Raw genomic sequence first — 17877 nt, 5'->3', positions numbered from 1 at the left:
GAGGGAAGGAGGAGGAAATGCGCTTGTCACTTCCTGAGCGGGGCCGGCGGAGCCAGGGGCCGGCCCGCACCTGCGGAGCGCAGCGGAGCCCCCGCCCCGGGGCGGGAGGCGGCGGCGGGGGGACCCGCGCACTGGAGGGGTCGGTGCGAGGTAAGGCGGGGGGGAGGCGGCGCGCCGAGGGGGTTAAACATCGCCCAGAAAGAACGGAGGAGGGGGATATTAAGTTAAAAATAAGGTGAGGTGTTGGATGATGCGGAGCCCAGGCTCGGTGACCGGCACCGCTCTGCGGCGGCGCCCGGGGAGCAGCCGCGCAGCCCGGCCCGGAGCGGAGCCAAGCGGCCACGCGTGGGTCCCGCGGGCCCGTTCGGTGGCCGAGGGTGACTCCTGGTGGCTCGGCCGGCCCGAGCCGGGGGAGCCGCTCCCCTGCGCAGCCCTGGGAGGCTCCCCCCGATAAGAAGTAGCCCCGAAGTTTTAGTACATCACAGCTACACACCGCTATACACGCAGGTGGGATTCGGGAAAAAACCCCACTCCTTAATTTTCCTCCATTTTTACAGCATTTAGGGTGGTGAGAGCCTGGCCCAGGCTGCCCAGAGAGGTGGTGGATGCCCCATCCCTGGAGACATCCCAGGCCAGGCTGGACGGGGCTCTGAGCAACCTGAGCTGGTGCAGATGTCCCTGCTCACGGCAGGGGGGGCACCGGGGGAGCTGGGAAAGTCCCTCCAATCCAAACCATTCCGTGATTCTGTGATTTCTTTTGAGACGAGGCATTTGACAGAACACAAGCCCAGCAAAATACTGCCTGGCTGAATGTGGCCATGGGTCCTCTGCACTATTCAAAGACACATTTGATTGGCTTCACTTAGGAAGTGGCCTTTAGAAGCAACCGTCTCCAACAATAACATTTTCCATCCCTCCCAGCTGAACTGCACACAGCACGTAGGCTTCTTCTGCGAGCCAGCGTAATTAGTGAACGAGGAAACTCCATGACAGCTAAAAGGAAGATTTAGAACTCAGTGCAAAATAGAGCCTGAACATTAATCTTGACAATATGCAAGCAGGCAGCGCCAGTGTCATCAGGAATGAACCTGGGGCTAAATTTCATGCAGGCACGCTGCTGGGGATGGCGAGTGGGAGAAAAGGGCATGTGTGCCCTGAGCAGCACGGGAGGCTTTAGCTGTGTAACCCAGCAGTGCTTCGGACGTCCTGCCCCTCTGCATGGCCCAAGATACCAAATAAATGTTGAGGAAGACAATCAGTATCTCATGTAATAAAGGGGAAAGGATGTAAGTAAGCAGAAGCAGCAGGAGAAAATTTAACAAGGGAGCAGCTGCTGCCAGTGTAGCGAGGACTGATCTCAATAAAAGTGGCTTCGTACTCAGTACATGTAAAATTAGGCAGGAGCGGCCGCTACGAGGAGGCTACAAGCAGGAAAGGGGACTTGGTGATGTGAAGGGGCTTTTGCATCAAGCTTCCGTCCCACTCGGTGTTTGCTTTTCTTATCACAAATCACTGAGATAGCAATAAAACAATTGCAAAATCCTTTTCCAGAACTTTGGGAATCAAGTTCGAAAAGGTTTTCTTATGGTTTCCCAGCTGAGTATTTCAGTAAGGAAGCCTGCAGCGGGATCGATTCCGCTCCCGTGGCAGCCTCGCGCAGCGCAGGCTTGGGCTCCAAGAACCACGTGAAGGTTGCTTTCTGTCTGCTTCTGCAGCTTGGTCCAAACCTAGCGTTTTTTACCTCTCATCCTCTGCTTTCCAACAGATGAGTTGGCTGTGGAGCGTCACCAGCGTGCATGGAAGCCTCTTGCCAAAGCATAAACCTGTTTTCCACAGATAGTATTTTCAGTAACGTTTAAATGTAAAGGCAGGCCAGAGGTCCCTGTGCTGGTGACAGTGTAAAAAACCTTTGTCAGAAGAGAAAAAGACGGAAATCGCTTTAAAGCTTTGAAGAGCTGTGTTCGAGTGATTGTGGACAGAAAATTCATTCAGGTAAATTCTGCGCTGATTTGTGGTTTTGTCTCGGATGTCAGCACCTTCGCTGCGCACTGACGAGGAGCCTTCCTTACGGAGCCAGAAAGTGGAAAAAAGCTAGCAATCCCCGTGATCCTTCTGAAATTATACTGGGGTCCAAGTCATTAAAACATTTAGATGTTACACTGCTAAGCACTGGGGATAGACACAATTTCCTTCCCTTCCAGTGCACAGGATTTGGCTGCTTTCTGTGCAGCCTTTCTAACGCTTCGCTATCTGCTCCAGTTTGTTGTTATTCAAGTCATATGCACCACGACTGCTAATAATTTCAGAAGCGTCCTTTTCGTGATGACCTACAACTCTGCGCTGTTCTGAGCACCTGAGCAATCCCAGTTAGTTATGGTTTTGTCCTTCTGCTTCTCTCACCAGGTAAGGGACTCAGCCAAGGTCAGGCACAGAGTCGGAATGTCCCAGTGGCGGGCTGATGTCCCAGCTGCGCTGCGTACCACGTACCCACAGGGACGTCTTGGCTCTGCTGAAGGTCTCTAATGGCACAAAGTGGAGACTGGTTTCAGAAGCCATGCTCCAGTTTCAGGGGAAATCCTGAAATCCACAGAATCTAAATAACAGCCAGCAGAATTTTAACAAATATTTCATAGCCAGGGAACAAACACATCTCTGTAATACGAGCGGTGTGTTCTAGGTCAAGGAGTATCTGAATTAAGGAGACCTGATACTCTAAACAAGTGAAGCATCACTGTGCAGAGAGGATTGTAATGAGGAGTGTAGTATTTACTGCATTTGGCATACGATGGGATTTGCACCAAACCTAAAAATCCTCCTTTTATTTCACAGGTTATTTGCTGCTGCCTCCCTCCCCACCTTGGGAGAGCACACGACTGCTGAGCTGCCCCAGTCCGGGTGCAATGGAAACAGCTGACGGATAAAATAAATAGACCATGAAATACATATGTGAGCCTTCCTCTCACTTGAATGCGCTAATCACTTTGTCAGCCATGTTTGCGTCTGAATCGGCTTAAAATAAGCCAAGAGTTTGTCTGTCATTCACAAAACCCGAGGCGGCCGTGGACATGCCCAAAAGCAGCATGTTGGACAATGCAGTGCAGGTGCCCTGGGCTAGGGCAGCAGTCAGCGAGGCTAATTACTACTGCAAATTGGCATGGAAGAGCCTAGATCCTTCTGCTTGAAACACCAATTTGTTTTTCAGGGAAAGCTTTACAGAAAATCTAACCGGCAAACCTTCAGCCTGCCTTTTTTTGGTTAGGGTTTCAGGCTGGGTGCAGGTTTATCGCACCACGCGTGCGCATCCCTGCTGCTAATGAGAGGTTTCAGTTCGCGACCCTGTCGACGTTTCAAATTACTCGATATAATGCACATTCTTCCCATCTCTGGTTGACATGTGACACTGTCCATGAATACTTGGCCGCTGGAGTGACTGTGCGGAGGTTCATTTCTGTTCCCTCAGTGGTGTTTATTAGTTCTGTCTCTCCAGCACAGGCTTATGCACTTGTGATTATCCAGAATTTATACGTTACCTTGCGGCTACATCATTTGTTTGCCTGACAGCGCTCAGTTTAATTTCCAGTGACCTAAAAATGGGCTCATTTCAAGCTATACTCTTACCTAACAAATGGAAATTAAGCCACGGGTTGGCTTTTCCCTTACTTATGTCAAATAAAACACTCCAGCGTTCCTTTTCCTCCTTTGTCTCGAGGCTATAGCACCTCATCCCCTTTCACCGAAAGCCCTGGGTATCCATTAATTGTTCCTCAATTTAGCTGCTACTCACAAGGGTTAAGTCGCGCTCAAGGTGCTCCCAGCCAAGACAGAAGTGTCCCCACCACCCCTTCGGCCAAGGGGCAGGTAATGCAGCAGCCTCCCTCCCCTCCCACCCCAGAAAAAGCAGCGAGGATTAGGCACGCAAAGGCGATGCAAAGTCCTGGCCTGTTTATTTTCTGTATGTGCTCTCCACGTATTTTACAGGAGACGATTCGATATGTTAAAATGCTTAGAGGGCCTATAAAATAAAGCAGTTACTGTTGTTGCAAGTCGTGTTCTTTACCTTTCAGCATGCCAAGATCAGGAAAGCAATCTGAGTGCCAAAACACTGAAAATTTTGCTGTAAGTTGCTAAATACCATGCTTAAAGATTTGGTCTGGTATGAAATAGCATATTTTTTGGCAGTCTTTTACCAGGCACTCTGGAACACAGTAGAATGGACATAGCAGAGTAGACATACACAGATTTTCCTTACAAAGGCTACAGTGCTGCCAGTGCATTCTTGGAACATGGAAATACATGGGAGCCAGCATCAGCAATGAAGAAAAGCGTGCTGTGCCTAATGTACCAGAAAAGCTAGTCAAGAATTTGTCCTTATGTAAAAATCACTCCAAAGAAGCTTCCAAGATCAGTGTCAGCCCATCTTTGGCCCTTCATGGGTATCTATCTGGCTTTCACATGTGGCTTCACCTTACAGACACCTGGACGCAAAGCCCAGTTGTTTTAAGTGACCAGCTTCGGTTCATTTGCCCATTCAGGCCCTTGACCCTTCGGGCCCGCAGACATCACGGCCTGCACCAGAAACCTGTGCTGAACTGAAATAATTTGGATGGGAATTATATGAGAGAACATCTCCACTTCTAGCCACTGACATGCTCCCTCAGACAAGGATCTTTTTCAAGGATAACGCAAACCCTCTGGAGATGTCAGCGCGGCCTCCGAGAGCGCTCAGGTTCTGTACAGCAAATCTGGTGCCGCAGGCACAGCTTCCACACCAGTATCCTCTGGGCAGGCTTTGAATCACCGCATTATTGTGCCGAAGGTGTGGGGCAGTCTGCTCACAGCACTGTTTATTGGGTTCCTTATTTGCTGTCCTGAGACCTGTGTGGTGGGACACGCGCTTCTTAACTCAGGTACAACCAGCTGTCCTGTAGAGAGCAATGGCAGGATTAAAAACCCAAACGTCTGAAAGCTCCTTTTAAAAAATGTTTTGAAAAAAATAAAAAGTAGAATAGCTGAGAGTCTCCTTTTGCTATAGGTATAAAATACCCCAAATCCTATGATACAATAAGGCAGCTGTTGCCATTCCCGGGTTCAGAAATGGTGCTGCAACATTGGTTTTGAAATTAAGAGGGTGAGCCCATAATGCAAACAGTTATTTCAACCTGATGCTCTCGATAACGATTTGAAGAAATATTCTCCTGATGGGACAGAAAGCCTGTAATTATATGTTTCATCATTGCTGGCCCTGTCTGGAAGAGCAGCTGCCATAATTCTGTTAGTGTTTCTGAGGTAACCCAACAGCTCTTCAAAAAAAATTGTAGCTCCCAGAATTTCTTCATTTTAGGCCACAGAATTATACTGAAGTTCAAGAACAGAATATTAATTCCATATTTTCTAAGCCTTCCAAAAAACTTAGCCTTTAAAAAACAGCCTACAGACAGCACTGCACTTGGCTATTCCTGCTCCTTAAGGACTGTTAAATGAACATACTTTCTTGTAAATAACAAGTTGGTCACCAAAAGGAAAGTCAAGCAGTAAGGGAACGTTATCCTTCCCTCTGAATTTTCTGTGTTCATTCAGTTGTCTCATGATTTTCATGTCTGGTATTTCTCACTTTTTAATTTATATAAACATGATTATAGAAGTACTTACATCAAGAAAGCACTGTGATGCTGAAAGAGCAAAGGCTTTTTGTCTTGAGAACCCATTTACCCTCCATTCTGGCAGAGACCCATGTGTAGAAACTTCCCTAGATCTGACATCTGAAATCAATACTTATTTCATTAATTTCACTTGGTCTCCTCTTTCAGATATTTCAGCCTGACAGTTCACTTCCCCGACAAACCCCATAAAAACCCAGGGTAAAATGCTCCAAGCTTGTTCACTAGCACAAGCCCCACAACAAATACAACGGCCTCTCCTAGTAAATACCTCAAAAAAGAGAATGCCTAAATGCAGTTTGCTTGGCAATAGCAGGTACCAGGAGTCAGGTATGGGATGTCTGAGCTGCATCAAACACAAATGTTGGTGGGGATGCTGCTTTTTAGGGTTGATGTGCTAAAAGCCATCGTCCATCTTTACCAGTTGCAAGCATTCATGCATAGCATCGCTGAAGTTGCACTGAAAACACCTGACTGAGAAGATGAGATCTCGCTTGCATCCGATCTTGAGGTTGAATTGCTTAGGGAGAAAGGGAGAGACTTCATTTCCAGGCTCGGGAGCACACTGGCTAACACCTCCCTTCCCTTTCCAGGCATCTCATGGACTTTGGCATCGGGCTCACGACACCAGGTGCAAAGCTCACTGGCATCGAGAGAATTTCATCCCTTGGCATGTTGTGGATCAACACGGGAACAGAAACCCTTTCTGTTCTGCCTACGTTTTATGCAAAACTACACCCAGATCCAGAAAGGTAACGCCAGCTCTGCAGCGTCATCCAGCTCGAACGCGGTACCGCAGGAAAAGTCTGTGGGCTCAACTGCTGTTGAGATCCATGGAAGATGTTAGTTTTACCACCCACAGACCTCACATTTGACAGTGAAATCACATACAGAGTCTTTGGATAGCAAAATAGGAGTAGAACATATTTCAAATGCTGGTTTTATTCTCCTGTAGGCTGGCGTTGCAGCTGAAACCAGGAGTAACCGCTGTGTAGACGACGGTACCAGCCTCCATGAAGCACTCCCCAAACTACAAGCCAAGACTCACTCCTCCCAACTCACTGCTTATTCCTCTGCCTCTTACTTTTTAAGAGGTTTCCCACTGAAAAGCATCACAGCTTCAGGGAGAACCACCTAGCAAGGTGAACTGCCCAAATCAAGGACATTCTTTGACATCGTCATTTCCAAATCCTACTCAGCAGTAAAGAGCTATTGCTTAAGTTGGTCTCAGAGCTGTTACCTGGACTTCATTATTTAAAAAATACCAGGTTTCCAAGAGAGCAGATTTTAAATAGTAATCCTTTCACTATTATTGCCATAAAATAAATGTCCTAAAACGTGTTTTCCAAGCATTTTTCTACTTTCCAGTGATACCTGAAAGTGCTTTGGCCTGTCGAAGAATATACAAACTACAAATCGGATGCAGAAATTAGGTTCAAGCAACAGCCTGCGTGCTCATTTGAGACTAAAGAGGGGCCACTACAAATTCAGGAATCAAAACCTTCCTGCTTGTGAGGGCCACTCCATTTTTCCACTCCTCACCATTCCTCCCTTTAAAAACACCTCTCTGCAGACTCTTCAGCTTTCTTGAATACATTACTACAGAACTTCTATATAGACTTGAAAAGCAGACGGGCAAGTTTTTTTAATATATATATATATGTATATCTATATATAGCCCAGAAGTGGCAGGGAAATGCTTGAAGTGGACGCCCTCAATAATCCAAGACCTTGGGCAAATAATGAGGCTGGAAGAGGACACTGGTTCTCAGCCTTTCCCCACTGCTAAGAAGCTTCCCCGGTAGAAAATGCATTAATACGCGAGGAAATAATAACAGAAATAAATACAATAGTTGTCCAAGACATTTGAAAAACAGCAACATGATAGCAAGAGAAAATAGTGAATTACTATCATTGCTTCAAAATGCCTCGCTAAAAATATTAATTGAAAGCGGTTGATTATACAATTGCATTATACACTTACACGATTTCTGAAGCTGAAATTTCCGTGTAATCATTTTAGGAAGCTTATTTTTAGCTTTACAACTGATATAAAAATGTTGCCTAGAGAACAAAATCTAATAATAATCAATCATACAAAGAGGAGGAAACAATATTTGCCCTGAACCTTACATATCTTATGGAGTGCCAGTAGTTAAATTCCTCCTAATTGATTAAAAGAAAATCCATGACGGCCATAAATTTATTTTCATTCCATGATTAAATACATATCATGCCTTCATTAGCAAAAATTACAGATGGGAATAAAACAGATGCCCTAAACACATCCTGCCAGTATACTTGCCAATTAAAATTTGCTTGTATTAACTCCACCTGATGCCAAATTTCCTACAAAAATGTCATAGTCTTTTTATTGAGGTTGTTATCAGTGGTGTGCTTTGAATTCTTTGTACTACTCCATCAAAAAAAATCCTGTCTGAATTACCACTCACATTTCATAGCCAATTGTACTAACAGTTACCCAAATGATAACAAGACCATGGTTTTGACACTCAAGTTAGGAACCCAAGCCTGACCTAATATGCAAAGAGCTGTTCACTGGAACTAAACTTTCTTACCACTCTGAAAGACCATTCTGCCAATGGAACCAGTATATCCCATTTTGGAAAAAAAAAAAAGAAAGGAAGACTTTAGGATTCCTACCTTGAAGACATCACCAGATGGATCACAGAGGGAGGACTCACCACTGTGCAAATAATGTCTTATTTCCTGTCCTGGGAAAGGACCAGAAGTATTTCTCCACCCTTAATAATCTCCTGAACCCTGGGAACTAGGAGAAGCCAAGAAACTAGGAGGAATTCTCTAATAAGCAAACATGACCTTGCCTGTGAAACAAAACCTGATTGCCTAATAGTGCCTCCGCAATGTATGAAAGAACAAGTTTATTGCCACCTGGCAATGTGTTTGTCAAGGCATAAAGAGACTTAATTTCCCTACCTTTCGAGCAATAGTAGTATTCTGAAAACACAAAATAACAGAAGAAATGAAGGCAAAGAAATTAAGCAAAAGGATCGTACACAAGTTTAAAAAAAAATTCAAAGGAACAAGGAATGAATAGTTATGCTCTGAATTCTGTTGGATTTATGCAGCTAAAATCTGTCCTGAGAAATTCACTGGAAAACACACGGTCATTGTTGGCTCTTAAGAGATTACATATATAGCAAATTAATAATGAAGGAGGCATATGTCACATGCTAGTGGGACTGTAACATCACATCTTTATATATTTATGAGATCAGTGAAAATAACTGACAAAGCACGCACACATTCAAGCAAGTGAGATTTTTAAAAACATTCCTTCTGTGGGAAAAGAGTTGAGCTATTTCAGTAGAGACAGAACTCTATGAGACTGAGAACCTCTGAAAATCTGAATTTCAAGCACAAACTGGTCCCCTTTTTGCAAGTGCTACAGCTTTTGTATTCGTTTCCCTCCTTAACAGCAACATTCATGTACCTAAGAAAAAAATAAAAGATCCAGCACTTACACTGCAAAAGCTTGCTCCTTATTATACCACACAACAGAGAAATGAGATTTTTGCTTTGTAGAAAAGCTTTACCTCTATTGGTCACTGATCACCAATACAGAAATTAAATCTTTACATTCCAAATGCAAACATCATTCAGTTATATTAGTCTCATATTCAGAATGCCTTATTTCTCTCCCACTTAGAAACTTGCAGCTTCTCTAGAACAAGTGAGGTTGTAGCGAGGACAAAATTTACAGGCACATTATGCAAAGCTGAAATGTTTCTAGGGCAATGTTTTATAGTCCCTTCGAGTTCCATACAAAGTATTTTACTGTGTACTCAAAGAGCATTTATTTACACACGTGTCTGAGGTTTTCTCTCAGGTTTAAAGTTCAGACCTTTCTCAACTAATCTAATTTGTCCAAGATGGATGGCCTCACTTTTTTCCTTTGGAAAACCAATGCTGTTACACTGTTTCCAATTCTTCCTCCAAAGCAAAACTTGGGTGTTGGCAGCTCCTCCAGAATTTCAAACCCTGCCAGACAGAAATTAAAATGCTTTTATTAGAAGGAAGTAATTTTATTCTCCTCTTGGATAGCCCGTTGCAAACCATTCTCTATTCGGCTGGAAAAATTGCAAGTCAGTTACTCTGTAAGTTTATAGGACTGTATTGTTACACTGCAGCGCTGCTTTATACAGCTGAAACCCTCCCATGGATAATAAAAATCTTAGCTGGCTGACTCACACAAATTAAAGGCAGAAAAGATGATAACTTGCCAGTAACTTTAGTTCCCCAGAAGGGACGGTTGTTCTAAATCTACACTGAGTTTCAAGCCTCAGGCATGAGATTCAGAACCTAACCTGCACGTAAAAAACACCCTTTTGAGTGGACCAGAAAGGTCGCTGAGCAGGTGACATAAAAGGTCACGGTCATAGATTGGCTGGTTCTCCCTAAACATGGGTAACGGCGTCACCCTGATTTCAAAGCAATCAGATAGGTGAACTGGATCTGGGAATAAAGGACCAAAAGAGAAAAATTATCACTCGGGTATACACTTTCCCAGTGTAATTAGACTAAAATCCTTGTCCTCCAAAGTACTAATACAACAAAACCTGTCATCCCCTGGCACGTTGGCACTGGCCAACGCAGAAGCTGCAATTCTTGAGGAAAACGGAGGCAAGATAAGCTGAACCATTTACTAGTTGCTTTACCTTGTCAAATACTGATCTGAGAAAATCAAGACGCTAACACAGACATTAAAATTCACTCATCGCATCCTTGAACAACCATAATTTGGCAGATGCTTCTGTTCAACCACTTACCTTCTCTGAACTCGTTCGACAGCTCCTCCTTGGTCCAGTTGCAAGACGTTATGAGGAAAAAGCCCCCTGGTTTCAATACGCTGCAGAGAGATTGCACGTACTGCTTCCTCTTCCCCGCCGCGTTATCAGGGTTAAGGCTGATGGCATCAAAAGTCCCCTTGTCAATACAAATCTCAAATCCTGACAGCTCAGCTGAAGGAGCCAGGAAGTCTTCTACCTAAACCAAAAGTCTACAACTGTGAAAACAATCTGCTACTCAGGAGCTCCCGAATCTTTAATGCAAACCAATACTTGAAAATAAAAAGCCTCCAACTTGACAATAGGTGTGCTTAGGAAAGGGTAACTCACAGGCTTTTCGCACTTATAATGACGTCATCTTCGTTCTTTTCTATGTATTATATGAAGATCTATTTTTTGTAAAGCCCATGTATATACCTGTCCATCTAAAGCTCAAACTAACATACTTGCAGTCCATTCTTCAAATCATTATTTGTACTTTGATCCCTGGTTTCCTAGGTGCTGCATGCCAGGCACTGTACAAATACAGCAGAACAGGCAGTGCCTGCCAGAGAGAGGTGACAATTGACATCCAAGAACAGAGACATCAGACAGGTACAGATCTGGAGGATAAAACAGCAGCGCTGGGAGAGAGCTCGGAATGAGAATCACAGAACCACAGAATGGTGGAGGTTGGTCAGGATCTCTGGGGGTCATCTGGTCCTACCCCCTGCTCCAACTGCACAGCTGTTCATGGGGATTTGACCACTGAAGGATCTCATCCTTTTGCCTCAAATCAGAAATTCAGAACGGTGCAGCTAAAATGCAGGACTGGCCAAATGGCGAACCGCCATTCTGCTGCCTGCTAGAAGCAGGGAAATCGTTAGACCTAACGACTGTTACAAACAGGAAAAAAATAAGACCAAAAATCGTCTTGGAAATACAGATTTATTTGGTTAGAGTCCTCTCACAAATGAATGTCAAAAGACATCATTAATATACTGAGTACATCTGAATATCAATTAGGTCACTTAATCTTGGGTTCAATTGCTATTTCCTCAGTAAACTTTCTCTCAAAACTTACCTTTAATTTAATGTTAGACATCCCTTCTTTTTCTTTTACCTTCTCTGAAAGTTCTATTGCAGAAGGAGAGTAATCAATCCCTGTGAGATTTGTGTAGCCAGACTTTGCCTAGACAGAAGCAGAGAATCTTAATTAGCGCTAGCAATTTTTTTATCCAACAAGTGTATTCCTTATCTATAATCCATCTAATCTATGACAGAAAAAAAAAAAAAAACATCAACCTTTTTACTCATTTTTATTGCTGTTACCATTACAAGAGCTAAATAGCCGGGGGAATGAGCTGAAATAATTCTGCCTAATACCTCATCAAAAAAACTGTTGACCGAAAGCTGGTTTATGTCAACAAGTGGAAAACTGAGAGGAACTGTGAAAAGTAATACCCTGGAGGGGAACAGGCCCTCTTATCTGCAGCAAAAGTAACCTAGAAACCAGGAATTTACAGTGATGAGAACATGTGCCAATGCCAGATGCTCCAAAATAAGAAAACCTCTCTGACACTTACATAACATTTGAGATTGAGCAATTATTTGGTTTATAACTCAAACTGTACGAGCAAAAATAAGTAATACATTTTACTAGTACAGAAATCCACTGCAAAACCTTACGTGTTTCTAATAGTTCATGCTAATGTCTGTTTGAATGCAATTATTTGCATGCTACGAGGTCTTCGTATCAGCAATTTTCAGGCAGGTTATGCACCACATAAAAGAGCAGATAACACCAACCCAGCTCAGCAGATTCAGGCAGCCAGATCCCAGCAGCCCTTTTGCAAAGCAGGCGGGCACCTCGCCACCAGCCGGAGCTGGGCACGTGGGAGGGGGACAGTGACACGTTTTCACTGCGAGGTAGAAGCTGAAGTGACCAGATTTGGGTATCACATGTGGCTAAATCCAGACCTAAGAGGAAGAGCTATGATCTTACGGGCAGCTGCAGGCAGTAAGAGCAGAGACGGAAGACGCTTGGGTTTGTTTTGGTTTTTGAACAATACGTGGACTTTAATGAGCATTAAGCAATCAGTTGCAGACCTACTTGTTGCAAAGACCAACACCTCAACAGCAAGAAAAGCTGTTAAGATTGTTTTTTTAAATGGTCCTTCCCCCTTCCAGCAGCCTTTCAGCCCGTGTGAGCTCAGCGCGAGGCAGCTGTTCTTAATTGAGGACTAATTTCAGCTAAACACAAAGACCATGTTGTTTGCGTTTGATGAAGAACAGCGTATTGCTCAGGCTTCTGCCCACGTTCCTCCCCAGAGCAAACCAAGCTTCCTGAAATGCCTGTGCTGAAGGCTTGGGGGTGGAAGAGGAGTTCCCACAACAGCTCCTCTGTTTGGAAAGGAAGAGCTTGAGTCACTTCAGGGAGTTCCCATTCACTCCTAAAGAAAGTTGAAAGGATAAACAACATTAAATGCTGCTAAACCTGTAGGGCCTGACTATGGAAGGACAAGAAAGGATCATTCACTCAAGTGGCAAACGTGACCGTGCTGCATTCTGCAACTGGACTCCTGTCCTGAAGGCGGTATTTATAAACACTCTGCTGCTGCTTCTTGGAAAAGCGGATTAAATAGCAGAAGGTATTGTGCAATGTTATCGGTGCTGCCCCATATTTGGGTCTCTGGTGCTGCCAGGTAGACTTGGGGGGGTGAATATTCTTTATTTCAGAGAGGTTTTTCAATATTGGTGGCTCCCACAATGCTCAGGGAAAAAAAAAAATAAGATGGTCAGAGCTCTATGGAGCAGCAACAATTCCTTAGAAGAGCTGGAATTTTGGAATTATGTCATCAATGCAGCCTACCAGATTCCTGAAGTTAGCAGGGGTAGGACCCTGCTCTAGTGCACAGATAAAACTGGTAAGGGGTCCCACTTGTGCATCTGAGATCCTCCAAGAAGCAGAAAGAGAGGAAACCTCCAGCGGTGTTTCTCTCGGAGCTCACAGACGGGCAGATCCCCGCAGGGTGCAAGCAGAAGACATTTAGCAGCGTGTGGGAAGTTCTGCCTCCCGGTGTGGCCAGTTTACACAGGATACACCAGTCTTGTTTTCACTTGATTTATTAACCTGCTTTTCCAATGGCCATTCTGCCTCCTGTTTGTGCAATATTCCCACTAGGACCGACAATATCTCTCACTTAGCTGCATTTCAGAGTAATTTTCTAACTAAACTCCCGTTTATTACTCTTTGCTGCTACTGGCACACCGGGGCCCAGTATTCCCCAATAAACTGTACCCTCTGGCACCTCTTCCCGTTCCAATGACGGTCGGTTACGTCCCCTCAGCAGCGGCCTTTTACAGAGTTGCTACCGCTGTCCTACACGAACGAAGTCTGACTTTTTCAGCATTGCCATTTCTATCACGTTATCAAGTCCAACTCCAGTTGGCCCAACTGTTCTCCAGCAGCTGATGTGCTTGCCAAAAGAATCCTAACTTGATTTGCAAAGCCCAGCAGCTAACACACAAAAAAATTCTTTTACATCAACCAAGCAAGATTGTGAATTATTTAGCAACAATAAAGAATTTTTGAAGTTATTTTTCAAATGGGAACTGGACTGAAAATTTCCTATTAAAGCAACCACAGTACTTTGAGATGCTTAATGTAAGGGGGGAGGGTGTTCTTACAGCAGTTTAATAGTTTTTAAAAGCTAACAGGCTGCTATTTTCCCATTATGGAATGAAAATCAATTGCAGATTTGCAAGTGGGACAAATATAAAACTGAAGTCTTATAAAATTTTTCAGTTGGATGTTTCAACAATGATAGATCTAGTTAGCATTGCATTTAACAATCATTATCATTAGGCCAATTTCCTCTTAATGAAATGAGCATTTTCTACTTTTGATATCATTTCTCCTGTGCTGCAGTGTAGCAGCCGGTCCCCATAAAGGATTTAAACCCTTCTAAAATCAAAGTCCATGTTAAAAAACATTCTGTTAACAAACCTGACTTTGATATCTCGTATCACTGCATAATAACAACATTCTAACACTTCGGAACTCACCTGGTGAGGGGTTTCCACCCTGACAGACACTTCTTGAAGTGTCAACAAACTTTTAAAGTCATAGACATAAAAACCTTGTTTTTAACCACTTATTACATCAATAATGAGTGTTACTATCAGAAATGAATGCAGAGAAAGCATCTGGTTTTGCACATGAGAGTATTTTGTGTATTAGCCAACTTCATTTCCTTATCTGGGGCTGTTTTACACAACAGTGGGAAGAAATGCATTTTTAAATGCAGGAAAACAAAAAGGTAAAGTTAAATTAAAGGATACTCAGGCTGACTGATTTAAAGAAATACTGTAAATTTTGAAATATGAAGTACTGACACTCTGGGCAGCACCAAGAAATAAGAAGTTTGAGCATGTCTAGCAAAAAAAGTAGCTATTTCCATTTGGCAGAACAAGATACATGTTCTGTTCCGAGGTCTGCAGCCCCAGTAGCACCGCTGGTTCAAGGAGTAACCAGTATTCTGTTGATGGGGAAAAAACCACAATATAACTTTAATTTAGGTCACTTGCTTTTTGTCTTTCACAGAAGTTACAGCTTGCCATCATTACTATTGTCACTTGTGAGAACTGTATTTAAACTACTCCGTTTGGAGCACCGATCCTGCATCAAAAGCACAAACTTTGCAGTATACCAACCAATTCAACCAGTAAAACACCATTTCCAGTTCCAATGTCAAGCAAGGAGCTGTCAAGGGGGACCTTTTGTTTTTCCAGCCATCTGATTATGCGAATCATGCTTTCCTCTCCAAACCTATGAAAAATAAGGGCTCCTGTAATTAAGGTAGTAAAAATGTACAAAAGGTACAGCAAATTTATTCTATCGCTCCCTCTCTCTACAGCTTCTGGAAAGCACCTCTTACTGAAGCACCAGGGTAGCAAATGCCATAGCTCACATTCCATCTTTGCTTTGTTTAAATTAAAATTAATCACATGGCCTTAAAATTCACCAAAACACCAACTCTGGGAAGTGAAGCCCTCTATATATTAAAAAACTCGGCAGCACCTGCAACTTGCATAGTTAAACCTGAACTCAGGGATAAAAAGCACATTTGTTAGTAACATACACAACTACCAGCTCATGTTCCGTGTAATGACAGCTGTCCAAGTGGAACTAAAAAAAATTGCATTGCAAAATTGGGCAAAACAGGAACTGATGGCTTCAAGATTAAAATTTCCCATAATTTTGCCAACATCTAGAACAAGTCAGTAACCCACTGCATTGCTGGCTGTGCTCTTCCAGTGTCTCTTTTTTTTAATAAAGGAATAACAGAAACACTCAGGTGGAGTTATTTTATTTACCAAATTTCCCCGACATCTCCAATGTCTTGAAAAGTTTGCAGTTCTCTTTCATACGCGGCATCCCAGCTAGAGTCAGGGGAAGGAGAAAGGACAAGATACTGTAATTAATACTTGAAAAAAAATTTAGATTACAGAGCGAGGGAAAAAGAGAGAGAGAAGCTGTATTTATGTAGCAGTGCCACTTTATGTTCCCTGCATAGAATCGCAGGATGGTTTGGGTTGGAAGGGACCTTTCCAGCTTCCCCCGTGCCCCCCCTGCCATGAGCAGGGACACCTGCACCAGCTCAGGTTGCTCAGAGCCCCGTCCAGCCTGGCCTGGGATGTCTCCAGGGATGGTTCATCCACCACCTCTCTGGCCAACCTGGGCCAGGCTCTCACCACCCTCAGGGGCAACAACTTCTTCCTCATGTCCAGCCTGAATCTCCCACCTTTATTTTAAAACCATCACCCCTTCTCCTATCACAACAGGCCCTGCTGAAAAGTCTGTCCCCATCTTTCTTATGGGCCCCTTTTAAGTACGGGAAGTCCGCAATCAGGTCTCCCCAGAGCCTTCTCTTCTCCAGCTGAACACCCCAACTCTCTCAGCCTGTCCTCCCAGCAGAGCAGTTCCAGCCTCAGATAATTTCTGTGGCTCCTCTGGCCCCTCTCCAGCGGGTCCATGTCAGTCCTGTGCTGAGGGCTCCAGAGCTGGACCAGCACTGCAGGGGGTCTCACCAGAGCGAGCATCATCTAGACTGACAAACCGCTCAGGAACACGTTGTCGGTCGGTCACCGAGCTGGCGATGCCCAGCGAGGGGAGGCTGAGGGTCACCAGACCGGACTCTCCCAGGCCTCCGACTCCCTGGGCCGCACCACCGGGCAGCTGCCGCCAGGAACCCCGACCCGCCGCGGCCCATCGCCCCCCCGCTTCCCGCCGCCACTCACTGCTCTCTGGTGCCCAGCACCGAGGGGCCGAACGGCTCCTCCCCGCACCCCGGGCCCGGCCCCGCGGGGCAGCCGAGCCGCTCCCCTGCCACCGCCATGCCCGGCCCAAGCGGAACCGGAAGCACCTCGATACCATAGAGAGCACTAGCGACAGGGCCCGCGGCCGCCGCTCTGGCGGGTGGAGGACTCTTCTCTCTGCTCCGATGGGGGTTCGAGTCACTCAATATATCTTAATGTTCCGTTCTACAATTTATTTTCAAACTACTGATTTTGGCACTGAGTGTACCCAGGTACCACCCTGCTGCCGGGTGGTCTGTGTGAGGAAATACCTGGGTGAAGCCAGCGGGCGCCGGTGAATCTGGGAGTGTCCCAGGGTGTCACCAACGGGACGCTGTTTGCAAAATCAGAGCCGAAACAGGTTTTCCTTTGGGAAGCAAGAGGAGAACAGAAGAATCCTGGGGGTTTAGTATGTGTGAGACATTCTATAATGGAGCTCCTAGACTGAAAAATCATGGAATCATTTTGGTTGGAAGAGACACTCAAGATCATCGAGTTCGACAAAAACCTAACTATGGTGCTACCCCATGTCCCTGAGAAGCTCATCTCCACATCTGCTCAACCCCTCCAGGGATGGTGACTCCAGCACTACCCTGGGCAGCCTGTTCCAATGCCCGACAGCCCTTTGGGGAAGAAATTGTTCCCCAGATCCAACCTCAACCTCCCCTGGCGCAACTTGAGGCCGTTTCCTCTGGTCCTGGCTCTTGTTCCTGGGGAGCAGAGCCCGACCCCCCCTGGCTCCAGGCTCCTTTCAGGCAGTTCGGAGATCAGAAGGTCTCCCCTCAGCTCCTGTTCTCCAGCTGAACCCCCAGCTCCCTCAGCCGCTCCCATCACACTTGTGCTCCAGACCCCTCACCAGCTTCATTACCCTCCGCTGAGCAAAACCCACCAATGGATGTGACAAACAGCAGCACCGCTCAGTCAGCTCCTGTCCTGCTCCGTGTTCCACCCAGTGCTTCAAAATCTACACGAAATACCCAAATATCCCACATAATTCCCACGGGGGAACAATGCAGCCCCGCTGTGTAGATCAGAGAGGTTCTCCTGCCCCT

At 45.1% G+C, this 17877-nt stretch overlaps 1 protein-coding gene and 1 long non-coding RNA gene across 2 annotated transcripts; one reads left to right on the top strand and one right to left on the bottom strand.

Annotated features, from left to right (window-relative positions):
• The first annotated feature begins 43 nt into the window (after positions 1–43).
• Positions 44–2936, top strand: LOC135991155 (uncharacterized). Its single transcript, XR_010606489.1, has 3 exons — positions 44–150; positions 1766–1992; positions 2830–2936. It is a non-coding gene; the product is annotated as an uncharacterized LOC135991155 (long non-coding RNA).
• Positions 2937–8423: 5487 nt separating this feature from the next.
• Positions 8424–16867, bottom strand: EEF1AKMT2 (EEF1A lysine methyltransferase 2). Its single transcript, XM_065639479.1, has 6 exons — positions 16769–16867; positions 15845–15910; positions 15182–15296; positions 11550–11657; positions 10469–10685; positions 8424–9680 (listed from the first exon to the last, which is right to left on the bottom strand). Exons 1-6 carry the CDS (start codon positions 16864–16866, stop codon positions 9553–9555), a joined length of 732 nt encoding a protein of 243 aa, XP_065495551.1. The 5' UTR covers position 16867; the 3' UTR covers positions 8424–9552.
• Between the last annotated feature and the right edge of the window lie 1010 nt (positions 16868–17877).

The sequence above is a fragment of the Caloenas nicobarica genome, chromosome 7, assembly GCF_036013445.1.
Source record: "Caloenas nicobarica isolate bCalNic1 chromosome 7, bCalNic1.hap1, whole genome shotgun sequence".
Taxonomy (NCBI): domain Eukaryota; kingdom Metazoa; phylum Chordata; class Aves; order Columbiformes; family Columbidae; genus Caloenas; species Caloenas nicobarica.
The sequence above is the reverse complement of the archived record's forward strand: the minus strand, read 5'-3'. Positions and strand labels throughout refer to the sequence as shown.